This window comes from Papilio xuthus, unplaced genomic scaffold, assembly GCF_000836235.2.
Source record: "Papilio xuthus unplaced genomic scaffold, Pxut_1.1 DF827680.1, whole genome shotgun sequence".
In the NCBI taxonomy this organism is placed as follows: domain Eukaryota; kingdom Metazoa; phylum Arthropoda; class Insecta; order Lepidoptera; family Papilionidae; genus Papilio; species Papilio xuthus.
The window spans coordinates 1,934,836-1,948,670 of NW_013530969.1; the positions used below are offsets into that span (position 1 = coordinate 1,934,836).

General features: G+C 34.4%; 2 protein-coding genes and 1 non-coding gene across 3 annotated transcripts; 1 reads left to right on the forward strand and 2 right to left on the reverse strand.

Moving 5' to 3' along the window:
• Positions 1-2,340: 2,340 nt before the first annotated feature.
• TRNAA-AGC (transfer RNA alanine (anticodon AGC)) lies at positions 2,341-2,413 on the reverse strand. Its single transcript has one exon. It is a non-coding gene; the product is annotated as a tRNA-Ala (tRNA).
• Positions 2,414-2,830: 417 nt separating this feature from the next.
• Mccc1 (Methylcrotonoyl-CoA carboxylase 1) lies at positions 2,831-10,177 on the reverse strand. Its single transcript, XM_013311755.1, has 14 exons — positions 9,836-10,177; positions 9,534-9,735; positions 9,103-9,320; positions 8,636-8,783; positions 8,049-8,186; positions 7,759-7,854; positions 7,310-7,493; positions 6,761-6,951; positions 6,428-6,559; positions 6,166-6,342; positions 5,756-5,879; positions 5,194-5,387; positions 4,689-4,826; positions 2,831-3,224 (listed from the first exon to the last, which is right to left on the reverse strand). Exons 1-14 carry the CDS (start codon positions 9,865-9,867, stop codon positions 3,066-3,068), a joined length of 2,133 nt encoding a protein of 710 aa, XP_013167209.1. The 5' UTR covers positions 9,868-10,177; the 3' UTR covers positions 2,831-3,065.
• Positions 10,178-10,606: 429 nt separating this feature from the next.
• Positions 10,607-13,831, forward strand: Gen (XPG-like endonuclease; the record flags this gene model as incomplete). The annotated part of the gene is made up of 11 exons (XM_013310969.1): positions 10,607-10,730; positions 10,842-10,936; positions 11,011-11,212; positions 11,299-11,388; positions 11,509-11,662; positions 11,859-11,991; positions 12,219-12,380; positions 12,589-12,757; positions 12,977-13,121; positions 13,459-13,536; positions 13,698-13,831. Coding segments are annotated over exons 1-11 (1,425 nt in total), but the record flags the coding sequence as incomplete, so codon positions are not given.
• Between the last annotated feature and the right edge of the window lie 4 nt (positions 13,832-13,835).

The following is a 13,835-nucleotide window of genomic DNA, read 5'->3' on the forward strand; positions in this document are numbered from 1 at the left end:
GCTACTACAGCTACGCAACATTGTTTTTTGATTTTCTTTTGTCAGCACCTGGTTAAGAATAGTATTTGGCTAACGTCCACAGGTTAAAAATTTGAAATAACAATTAATCAACATGACGTAATGGGATTGTAAAAATTTAATTTTACTTTAAATCTGTGTGTCAATGAACTTTTGTATCCCAACCATGAGTATTAGACCTTGGAAACTTTTTATTGAATCGAATTACCAAATATTGTTTAACACTTTTATTTATAGTTTATTATAAAAAAGATTTACTGCCATAGCAACATTAAGATCAAAAATATTTATCAATCTATTGAAATTTATCTCCATTTTAGGTAGATAAAACATAAAATATGTATTACATAACGAATTACTTTTGCTTTATGGCTTCTAGTTACTTTATTATTTCGCAAGCTACATGGAGTTCAATAACATTTATACAAAAGGAAAACGATGTGTTGAGATGCCTTAACATACTGTCCTAATGAAGTCACAAAGGCGTACCACACAATAGCTTCATTATCGATACGAGTATGCATATCATCAAAAAGTCGCATTAAAACACTAGCTGAATAAACTTTAGATGTTGTTGCTACCGAAAAGAATAAATATTGACTATTTTTTTATTTAAATACTAGCTGTCGCCCACGACTCCGTCCGCGTAGATATATAAAAAAACTTAATTAGTGTAGCCTATGTGTTCTTTCAGACTATGTTCTATACGTATGCCAAATTTAATCGAGATCCGTCCACCCGTTCTATAGATATCTTTTAACACCCATCCATCCATCCACATTACATCCATCTAAACATTCGCATTTATAATATTAGTAAGTTAAAAGCAGCTCTTCAAGACATAAATACGAAAAAAAATGAATAAATAGTATCCTATGTCCGTCTCCTGGGTCTAAGCTACCTCCTCACCAATTTTCAGCCATATCAGTAAAGCCGTTCTTGAGTTATAAATAGTGTAACTAACACGACTTTCTTTTATATATATATATATATATATATATATATATATATATATATATATATATATTTATGCAGTTTTTTCATACGAACAAATCGCTTCATAAAAAAATAAGTTATAAGTTTAAATAATTCGATTTATACATTTTATTTTAATGATAAAAAATTTTGTAAACGACATTTTGGTCAGTCTTCAAAGTCACTTTTAAATATGATAAAGTTTACGATATGATAATTTATCTCTTAAGAAGTAGGTATTATATTTAATTAATTCTGTTATATTATGAAATAAATTACATAAATATTGGTCGAACATTTTAAATTGGTACGTAACCTTTAAAAATGACAATCTGTAACAACCATATCTTGTTCTAACCACAACTGATATTACGGACCGCGATTAAAAACCGCGATAGTTTTGACAGGTGATATACATAAATGAAACGCTATTTTCTACATATGTTACATACTATCATATCTTAGATAATTTTATATATATTTTTAAAGTTATAGTTTTGAAACATCATCATCTGGTAATACGTCCCCACTGAAGGACTCGGAAGCTTTTTTTTTTATAGTGGGGAATGCTTTATGCATACTCCGTGCCTCGGGGAAAGGCACGGTAGTTATGTGGGATTCTCTCACCGAATGTGAGCATACCCACTAAACCACCACTGTTCCCCTCTTTTCACTTTCTACCGGGAGCGTGGGTACACTGGAAAGTATTCTTCACACGCCTCGGTCGTGATTGCCTTATCGGCTCCTCATCAGCTTAGGCCTCTGCTGTTTGCGCGGGAAACGAACGCGTCCTCTTCGACTCTCTTCTGAGTGGCGGGCTTCCCCCTGCCCACCACTCGAGTCCTGTCACGGTGGGATCGTCCGGGCGTACGCCCGTCTTCTCCCCCCGGTGCGGCGGCTACGAATGGCATCCTCACTGGACACCTCTCTCGCCCTCTCCGCTTCCTCCTTAATCTTCATTACCATCTCGCAGAAGATTTGAACTGCCTTCCACGCTCCGTCTGACTCGACCATTGATCTTATTGTGGCCGGCAGGGAAAGATCGTCGCCCACTGCGGCCACAAGGTCTCTTCTTTGTTCTGTCCACGCCGGCTCACCACTCCTCCAACGTGTGCTGGGCAGTGTCCTCGGGGCAATCGTCACAGTGGTGGCACACTGCAGACGGCTCCCTCCCGATACGGCGTAGATAACTGCCGAAACAGCCATGTCCCGACAGGTTATTGACCTATGGAGTAATATGTAGTCTAATTTATTCATGGAAAAATTAATCAATTTACTTTTCACTTGTTATTATTTAATTTAAACTTAAAAATGAAAATTCAGTTACAAAAATATAAAAAAAACGTTTGGAGGCGCCGGGTATCGATCCCGGTACCTCTCGCATGCTAAGCGAGCGCTCTACCATCTGAGCTACGCCCCCGATGTCTTACTTGATGAAAATCTTATTCGTATTATAACGCTATTTGTTCAAAACAAGATTTAATACAAAAAATGTTTTAAATTATTTATTGCGCTATTTAAAAACCGATAGAAAAACAGTTTCCGTTTTTTACTGAATATCTTAAAGTATATGTTGACACATGGAGAAAATGAAGAGTTGGTATAAAAGATCATACAATTTATTCAATCCAAAAAATAAAATTAATATTTATAAGCATTAAGGCAGTGACATAATACGGTGAGTACAAAACTGGAAGACATTATAATTTTTTTTTAATATTTTATTTAACACGTAATGTGTACCTTTAAAAATGCTAAAGTTACCAAACAAATTAACATATATCATAACTTATCATCACTGGGAAATATTAAAAAAAAAATAAAAAAAATTAAATTACATGTTCGGTTTTATACATTTTAGCACCATTATGATTATAAATGAAAATTAAAAACCACAGAGGGACATATTCGAATGAGATTAAACATTGTGTTGTCTTAAAAATAACTTGTCATTTAAATAAAAAAATGTTTGTACTTTTAAGTTATAAAACAAATCTTTTATTGTATTATTATGTAGTAATAAACAATTTTATTTTATTATATTGACTGAGTGGTTTATTAAGCGATGACCATTATTTCTCACTTTCAAGTACAACAATTTGTGCTCCCTTGCCGACAGCGTCACCCTGCTTGACGTCAGCAAGAGAGGCGACAACACCATCCCGCGGCGAACGCACCACGTATTCCATCTTCATTGCTATCACCACGAACAGAGGTTGACCTTTTACAACCTACAACAAAAATATACATAAACCAACGGACACCTTCTAACTTTGATCCACGATTTGTTAACATTACACTACAAATGTATGAAGATTTTAACAGTCTATTTCTACTGTCATAACACAATGTTGTCATCCCTCTCTATTCTATTAAAAAAAAGAGACAACAGTAATTTTCTTAAGTGCTAAGACAGTTGAAGTTCATTGTGAGAAATGTTACTTATCTTACTAATACTAAAAATGCGAATGTTTAGATGGATAGATGTTTATTTGAAGATATCTCCATAACGGCAGAACGGATCACGTTGAAATTTTATATATATATATATATATATATATGTACATAGATATAGAACATAGTCTGGAAAAACATATAGGCTACTTATTATGATTATGCGTAAAACTATACGCGGACGGAGTCGCGGGCGACAGTTAGCTTACCTCAAATATTTGTATCAAATAAAATGAAGATTACCAACAATATATTTAAGATTTATTAAAAGTTAATAAATTTTTATTACAAGACGAGATCATTATTCGTTCGTTTGTTTTATATCATACTTATATTATAAATGTGAATGTTTAGATGGATGTTTATTTTAAGGTATCTCCAAAGGCTCCATGGATCTCGGTGAAATTTGGCATTAATGTGGAACGTAGTCTGGAAGAACATATGCTACTATTAAAGTTTCGTTTTAATTCCGCGCGGTCGGAGTCGCGGGCGACAGCTAGTTTTCAATATTTTTGCTTCACAATCGTCAGGTGAAAGCGGAGTCAATTACTAATTACTTAAACATTTAGCGGTGATCGACAAGATACATTAGCGCTGCCTTTAATTGCACTCGATGGCAATCTCACCAATTAAACCTGCTCCAATTATCTACTTATGAAACAATTACTATAATGATCTGATGAAAGCAAACGTTTAACGCGTAGCTTTTTCCGTTTCACGGTAATAAACCTATATAAAAATGTTCATTTAATTTAAATCTGATTTTTACTTTATTTACTAAAATCTATTATGTATTTATCAGACGTTGGTACAGTGATCAGTTGAGTTGGCACGTCGGTCAGTAGAGTACTCCTGTTTTCGACGTGACAAATCAAAAAACGGGAATAAACAGTCAAACTTGCATAAATGAGAACGGAATAAGCAAGAAACTCTGAAGCCCTATAAGTGAGAGTCATTGTCTGGTCCCGACGGACGTAATGTCATGTCATCATGAAAAATATTGGAGTACCTTGGACTCAGCTTATCCAGGTTCGCCTATACATTATGTAGAAACAATAGGCTGAATTAGAAAGTGTGAAGGGGGCCTTTAGAGGGGCCAATATAGACTTTATTCTCTAAAACCTCCTCGGTTCAGGTTCCAGAGATTTTCGGGATCTCCAAAGGGATGCTAAGGTTTTCTGCATGATCCAGGGAGACAGAAGCTCCCCCCTCCTCCCCTCATACAGCAGTATGATTCTCACCTTGTCTCCCTTATTGACCAGTATCCTCTCGAGCACGCCGGGTGTGGGCGAGGCGGCGCTGTTGGTGGTGGAGGCGGACTCCGAGCTGGCCGCGCTCTGGTACTTCGCCCGAGGTACGTGCACTACTGTTTGACCGTGCTACAATATTAAATTATATTTGTTATATAGTGCAACTAATAAATATTTTTCAACTTAAAAAAAAAATAATTAAAGGACGCCAACATCTGCAGTACTAATATCCTTATGTTTGTATTTTTAATTTGATTATTTTTGTTATTTTTACTCAATGACAATTATAAATTGCTTAAATTTGACTAATATTATAAATATATTTGGATGGATGGAAGTTTGTTAGAAGGTATCTCCAGAACGACTGCATGGATCTTGCTGAAATTTGGCTCAGATCCAGAATATAGCCCGGAAGAGCACATAGGCTACCAATTAAGTTTTTTTTATTCCGCGTAGACAGAGTCGCGGGGGATAGGTAGTTAACAAATATACTTACTTCATCGTAAACATGCACCTCTTGATCGTACGTCAGGAAGCCGACATTGCTGGTCTTGTCGTCAACTTTGGTGGTGAGTTGCAGACCGAGGTCTGTGGTGGTGAGCGTGGCCTCCACCTGTCTCCACTCACCCCCCTCCACTTGTACTTTGTATGTATTCGGTTCACTTTCGTATTCTACGTTCACTTTGATGTCTGTAAATTAACATATATTTTATAGAGTATATTTTTGTGTTGTTTAATTTGATATGACTTATTTCTAAGATAGAAAATATCACCTTATACTTTAGAAAAACTGTAGATTAGTCATAGACAGTTTGACTATCAACAAACATATACATAATAGCGCTAAGAAGTTTATATATCACTTTGAAAAATTGGAAACTTATATGACAACACACAACATAAACTATGAGTTTCCGCTTCCATAAAACCATAATGCCATCCCTCTCATTTTCAAAAAAAAAGTCAGAGACAACAGTATATTTTTATACAGATGTTAAAACATTAAAAGCACATGGTTATAATTATAAAAACCAAACATAATGAAAAGTTAACTTTACCTTTGTCATTAAATTTGAAATGAACAGTCTTCCGCAGCTGATAGTTCGGCCTCCAAGCATTGGATGACACAGATATACCTTTCCACGTGTCATTGGCAGTGGATGACAACTGAGATTGAATTATCTGAAAGATATCACATATTAACGAAGTACCACTGCTTCAGGACCTTACTTGAGAGTAGCATGCGTTAAAAAAAGGGTCTTGACAGACATATGGACGGACAGCAAAGTGATCCTATAAGGGTTCCGTTTTTTTCCTTTTGAGGTATGGAACCCTAAAAGTAATAAATATAGCTGCGATCGCTCTAACGTTGTCCATGAGCGAATCGGATCAAATAATTTTAGGCGATCCGATGTTTTCATTTGACTCCTTATTCTATATAAAAAAATCTATATGTGTATGTCCTTACATATCCGAGCGCAGCTTGTATAGCTCGATGTTCGGACAGCACGGCGTGTTCGCCGGTGTTCGCGAACAGCTCGCGTTCGTGCTGAGGTATGAATGCGGTATGCACGTCGCCAGACACGAACGCGGACGCGCCAGCCAGCCGAAGTAGGAAGTTTACATTCGTCTCCAAACCTGCCACCTGGTGGAATAAAGTTTACTTTATTAGTTATTTAGTAAAAATTAAGGTTGAAAAATAAAAAAAAATATACTTTAAAAGAACTTACCTTATACTCTGACAGTTTCCTCCTGGTTTTTGCCAGAGCCTGGTTTCGGTCCTTACCCCAAACAACAAGCTTTGCTATCATCGGGTCGTAATGAACTGATACCTCTTGCCCCTCGCGCACTCCTGTCTCCACCTAATAAGATAACAGTGCTATTAAAAAGACACTTACTTATTAAGAGAGAAAATAGAACTAAAATATCTTCAAACCGACGATCGAATATCTTACAGCAAACTGGAACATTTATTTACTGTTATATTTATATTATTATAGTGATAAATATGAAAATTAATTTCCTCAACTGTATATTTAAAATGTCAGGAGTGTATTTCGTACCCGCACGAACTCTTCGGGTGTGGGCTGCGTGAGCCTGTGCAGTGTGCCGGCCCTGGGCAGGAAGCCGGCGGCGGGCTCCTCCGCGTATATCCTGCACTCGACGGCCCAGCCGCGACGCACTATATCCTCTTGCTTCACTGGTAACGGCTCGCCTGCAGCTATACGTAACTGCCATTCCACTAGATCGGTGCCTGGAAAAAAAATCTTGAAGTTTTACGCCTGTTAGCTTTTGATGACTGGAGGTGGGATTTAATTTATATTTAGTATCACTTCGTTTGGATGGATGGATGGATGATTGTTAGAAGGTATCTCCAGAACAACTGAATGGATCTCACTGAAATTTGGCACAGATGTTCAACAGTTTGTAAGAACACATAGGCTACTTATTAAGTTTTTTTTTCAAATCCTGCGCGATCCCCGAGTAAAAATATGAAATATTCCAAAATATTACAATCGAATGTAAGATTTAAATGTAAAAAGTATGAATTATTAAATAAAAGACTCGAGACAATTTGTTTGTATGAGAACTGACGATGTCAGTATACTTACCGGTAATCATTTCAGTGATGGGATGTTCAACTTGCAGTCGGGTGTTCATCTCCATGAAATGGAAATCGTGAGTAGCACGGTGTAATATAAACTCCACAGTGCCCGCACCCACGTAGCCAACCGCTTTAGCCGCTCGCACCGCAGCCGAGCCTAGCGCCTGACGTGTCTCCTCCGATAGCCCTGGCTATAATATGTCTCATATTATATCTGTACATGGACTGGCTATAAGCGTTGTTTTTTTGTGCCGATTTCATATTTGCCATTTTGGCGCTAATGGTCAAACTAATAATATACATAGAATTAACTATCTCAAAATTGTCAGATGCTTTTAAATTTAAACAAAGCAAAATTCGTAACAAAAAAAAACTAATTTCGTCTACCTACATATTGATTGGCATTTGAATTTTATTTTAAACCTTATATTTGAATAAAATATGAGAATAACATACTGCGGGTGCCTCTTCAATAATTTTTTGATGACGTCTTTGAACAGAACAATCTCTTTCAAATAAATGTACCGCATTACCGTACATATCTGCAAACACCTGTGAATATTGAAAAATCTTTAATTTTCTAAATTATTATACAAAACATATTACAAATACATATTTAAAATATTCAAATAACATGCTAACTAATCCTTGAAATTGAATAATAAAAAACAAATCGTTTTTCTTAATGGACAATAATACGTAATTTTCTTTTTATTTTATTCAACTACTTGAGTGTTATTTATTACCTGAACTTCAACATGTCTGGGATCTGTAATATATTGTTCTAACAGCATACTTTCATCACCAAAGGACTTCAATGACTCTCTCTTAGCTGACTCTAATTGTGATAGAAATTCATCTTCGGTCATTGCTATTCTCATACCCTGAAAGAGTAAAAATACAACAAACCTTTTAAATTTAATACATGGATAATCTTAGTAATATTATAAATGCGAATGTTTAAATGTATGGATGTACGGATGTTTGTTAGTAATATCACCAGAATGGATGGACTTTAATGTAATTTGGCACAGGTGTACAAGATAGTCTGGAAGAGCACATAGACATATTAAGTTTTTTTTATCTTCGCATGGATGGAGTTGCAGGAGACAGATTAACATACTACTATTAAAATACTAGTTAGATTCCATTTTGTGGTAAAAGATTACAAGTGTGGAGTAAGTAGTATGGTTCTCTGTAAATTTACGAGATTGCTGACAAATTAAGAACCTTTAAAAAAAAGAACTTAAATCATTCATAGATAGTTTAATATAATACATTCTAAGATTTAATACGTATCCTACTCGGCTGGATCTAAGTATTAATTCATTACCTTTCCTCCTCCACCGCGAACAGCTTTGATCATTAAAGGAAATCCAATCTTGTTAGCTTCCGCTAACAGCCTCTCAACACTTTGATCTTCTCCATGGTAGCCCTTCACTATTGGCACTCCTGCACTTGACATTATTGTTTTTGAAGTACTGAAAATTATAGGTTATATTATTAGGATCATTTTTCTTGGAGGACAATTCTTTTTTTTAGGAGAGTTGACAGTATTTGATTATTGTTTGGGCATAAATAGCGAGACTGGATAAGTGAAATTCCAATTCCGTGGGATTACCTCTATAAGCGAGTACCTCGGGTTAGGGGAAAACTTTGATAAGTTAGACAAATATTGTGGATCTTGGACTTTTACTTGTCTAAATTTGACTGTATATGTTTTTGATAGGACAATAAAATAAAGAAATTGATAAAGAATATTAAGAATTTTTACTAATAAAAAGAGTTTTTAAATCTTACCTCTTTATTCCCATATCTCTTATAGCGGATGGAGGTGGTCCAATGAATATAACACCTTCATCAGCACATTTCTCACAAAACTCTACATTTTCAGAAAGAAATCCATATCCAGGATGTATGGCCTGGCTATTTGACTTCTTGGCTACTTCCAATATCTTATTTGCATTAAGATAACTTTGTGCAGATGGTGCTGGACCAATGTGATAAGCTTCATCTGCCTGAAATGTTTTAAAGGTTAAATATAAGCAATTATTTTACATTTTAGTACAGACATATTACTTGATAACAGTGTAAGAAAGTTAAAAGCAAAAATAATCTGCTATCAATTAAACAAATTTTAAGTTGATCAGTTGATACAATAAATATCAATTTTAAAGCACACTGTGAATTATGTATACTTTTAAAAGAGTTTAATAGGTATTAATTTATACCATTTCAACATGCATTGCATGTTTATCAGCATCAGAGTACACAGCCACAGTTCTTATCCCCAGCTTTTTGGCTGTTCTCATCACCCTACATGCTATTTCGCCTCGGTTGGCTATCAACACTTTATCTATATTCCTTAGCTGAAGGTCAGTTTTGACCCCAGCATGATTATATCTCAACCCATGTTGAACAGTTACTGAATTACTGTAAGAAAAACATTTAAACTATAATATATAAAATACCAAACAAAACTTTCATTTTTCCCGCGTGTATTTCAACAATTACAATTACATATTAAGCTCACCGAATTTTATATATATGTCTTAATTTGTACATGATTATTAGGCAAATTATTTATTCACTCGATAGTACACCAAACATAAAATGTATTATTATATTTTCACACACCAAATGTACGCACGAGTTTATCTTTAAAACGCCAATGGCAACTGATTAAATAAAATTGTGATAAAAGTTATAAGCGTAATAATGAATACTCATATCTTTGTCCAATTAATTTAGAGTAAGAAGCATGTCGTCATAAGTTATCGCGCTTCCTTATCATTAACGAATTCTCGAATGACAGCTTGTATGAATAATTTAAATACATAATAAGACTATCAAGTCCAATCAAGTCAAACACTCAAGTAGTTGAACAAAACAAACCTGTTTTAATTCAATGTTATTTGAACTGAATTATTTATCTTACCCGTAAGATTATTATGTTTACTTTTTTGTTGCGGTCCTGTCAAAATCAAACGTCAACTGTCAACAAAGCTTTACTACAGAAAAAAAACATATTATTTTTAAATACACGCACAGAAATCTACTTGCTATTTCTTTCACCTGTAATTTTTTTAATTTCTCGTTCTACCCATTAAAGCTCTGCGTTGGACTTTGATATTTAACTTGTTAGGGGCTTGATTGGTATTTTCATCTAAAAAATGCTTGTTTCCTTTTGAGCGATCCCAACTAAAATCAAGTTTTACTGATATTTGATCTGGCTGAATGGTTAAAAAACCTTGTTCATGTTACATATTGTCACGGTTAAAAAAATCTTTAATTCAAATCCTATTCAATTATAAAAAATCTATTGTTTTGTTATTTCGCTAACATGGTATCGTAAAAAGTAAGAAATGGGTATTAAAGGCTTGTGGACAGTTTTTGCCCCATATTGCGAGAAAAAATCCTTGCACGAAGTAAGATCGATATTACATTATTGTTATGAATTTTTATCCTGTTTTTATAGTAATAAGCACTATTTATGCGCTTTTTGTTTCTAAAACCAATTACTATCCTATTTTCACCAGATCCAGGGTGAAACTGTTGCAGTCGATTTATCAGGATGGATATGCGACAGTCAAAATGTCACTGATTACTATATACAACCAAAGCTCTACCTAAGGTATTAGCTAAATGTTTTATACAATTTTGTTAAGTAATATACATTTTATCTAATGATTATTCTCAATTTTTCAGAAATTTATTTTTTAGAACCGTGTATCTCCTTTTAGCTGATATTAAACCAATATTTGTACTAGAAGGAGATGCTCCTGAACTTAAAAGAGATGTAATGGCTGCTCGAAATGCTGTACAGTTCCGAGGAGCTCCGTCTCAATCTAGTAAAACATCCGACAAGCCTGATGTAGCTAGACGAAGGTTTAGAGGTGTCCTAAAAGAGGTGGAGTGGCAAATTTTCAGTACAAAGATGACACAATTGCAGAAACTCATTGTAATTTTGTATAAAATTTTTTGAATATGTTTCAGTGTGAGTCTCTTTTGAAAAGTATGGGAGTAACATGCATAAAAGGGAGTGGTGAAGCAGAAGCTACTTGCGCACAATTGAATGCTCAAGGTGTTTGTATTTGATTATTTTTTTGTTTTTCTTAAGTGTGATAGTAAGATTTACAATCTTGATATTTTCCAATATCATATTTAAGTGATGAGTTTACATTAATAAAAAAATGTTATTGACAGGTTGTACATGCAGTGGTGTCACAAGATTCAGATTGCTTTGCTTATGGTGCTTGTCGTGTGTATAGAAACTTTAGTGTATCTAACTCAGCTGGAGGTGGTGCTATGCAGGGTTCTGTTGACTGCTATGATGCTGATATTATGTTCAAAAGCAATGGTATGGCCACTTAAATCAAATCAATAGCAAGACTTTATTTTATGAATATTAAACTCAGATTCGGCATATAAAAAACTTAAAACTAATATTGAATTCTTAGTCAATGAGTTTATTTATTTTACTTAGTTTACTTTAAAATATCATATAGTTCTGTATTTGTATTGTCATATAATCTAATTTAATAACTTTGTTTCAGGGTTTGGTCGCAATAAAATGATAGCTCTAGCACTACTATGCGGTTGTGATTATGGCGTTGGTGCTTGTGGCTCATCTATAAACACTGTTGTATCTTTTTTACATACAGTACCTGATGATAAAATTATACATAGGTATAAAATGTATATTATCTTATAAGTATGTTTCAATTGCAAACATATTGGGGATATATAGAATCTCAAATATATTAGTTTCCTCAGTTTTGCAGCATCTCAATGTGAACTTAAGATGAAGATCCCCATGATGGTTGGATGACTCTTATTTCCAGGGATTTAGGCCTAATTTTGGTTGCTCCACCATTGGTTATTTTATTTTAATTTTTAATTATGTTATGTTTTAGGCTGATATCATGGGTGAGTGACACCAAAGAGTACGAGGAGCGTTGTCGTTGGGCATCGCTGCCGGGTCGTTGTGACCGCTGCGGGCATGCGGGTCGATTGCACGCAAAAAAGGGCTGCCCTGTATGCGCTACTGGCCGCGGATGTGATGATAAGGGACACAAGTATGGTTTACTTATATTTTTAATTCGAATATTTAAAATTTTGGTGTTTTTGCCTCATTTTGTGGTTCCTTAAACAGTCGCTTAGTACAGATTTATCGTATTAAATCAACGCCTAATACTTTGATGATGGTAGTATCTCTTTAACTTATTTAAACTTTAGCAAATTAAAAAATATCTCATTTAATGAACACCATGTTATATATTTCAGAGCAAAGGTTGCAGAGGTGAAGCGAGAATTATCTTTACGTACCAGAGCCCTTTCATGTGGTATGCCATTTCCAGAACCGAAAGTTATGAAGGAGTTTTTAAATGCAACCAACAATCATAACAATCAAAACGACTTAACAACTCCTGTGCCTAGTTTGATACAATTTGTGGTCTGTTAATTCATAATTTATTCATTTATTTTACTGTTATTTAGAAGTTCCCACTCGATTTTTTTTTTTTTTTGCCTATTCAATTCAAGTTCTAGCCTAGCTTCAACAGTTGCGTAGTTACAGTACCTAAATGTCATGATCTAAAGGAAAAATGGTATAAGTCTTAAATGCTAAGTTTTTGTGTGCTCTATAAAAGGAAAATATTTCCTTTATTTACAGAAATTAATGTGTAGTAAATTGGACTGGACTGAAAGGTACTGCGTGGAGAAATTCTTGCCAATACTTACGAAATGGCATCTTCAAGATACAGTTATTTGTAGAAAAATTAAACCGAAAGAGATTAAGAAAAAGAGAAATCCTAAAGGTAGTCAGATTCTAAATATTACAACTTAGATTTTTTTTTAATTTCTTAGTAATATTATGCATGAGCCATTCATACAAACAAATAATCCAAAGTGGCTGCAAGGATTTGGATGTAATTTGGGATAGATATAGAATATAGTCTGGAAGAACACATAGGCTGCTAATAAAGTTTTTTTACACCGTGGACGGAGTCGCGGTCGACAGCTATGAAGGATAAATAGATATTATTATATTAATTGATAATTTTTTCTTGTATTTTCTATATGTATTGTTTAAGAAAATATTGCATGACAGTAACAAATAATTTTTACTTGTTTACAATATTGTTTTTGTTATAGGAGTACCAAGTTATGAAGTAGTATGGGATGATATAAATGGAGAGTTTGAAGGACTTATTCCTGATGATCAATTTGAGGGTTAGTAAAGTCTAAATGCCATATAAATGCGAAGATACAATAACCGTGGGTTTCTGACACCAAAATCTCTGTATGAAACATGTTATATGTTATAGACGCAGATTTCGGACTTAGACACCCACGGTAAAGCAAATAAGCATTGTGTTTAAATTATTTTACAGATGATGAAGAACCAACAAAAGTATGGACCTCAATTGAAAGACAAGACTTAATGCGTAAATATTATCCTGATTTAGTAGAAATATACGAGGAGTCAATTAAAAAGCCGGTTAAAGTTAAGAAAACAAGGCAGAAGAAAG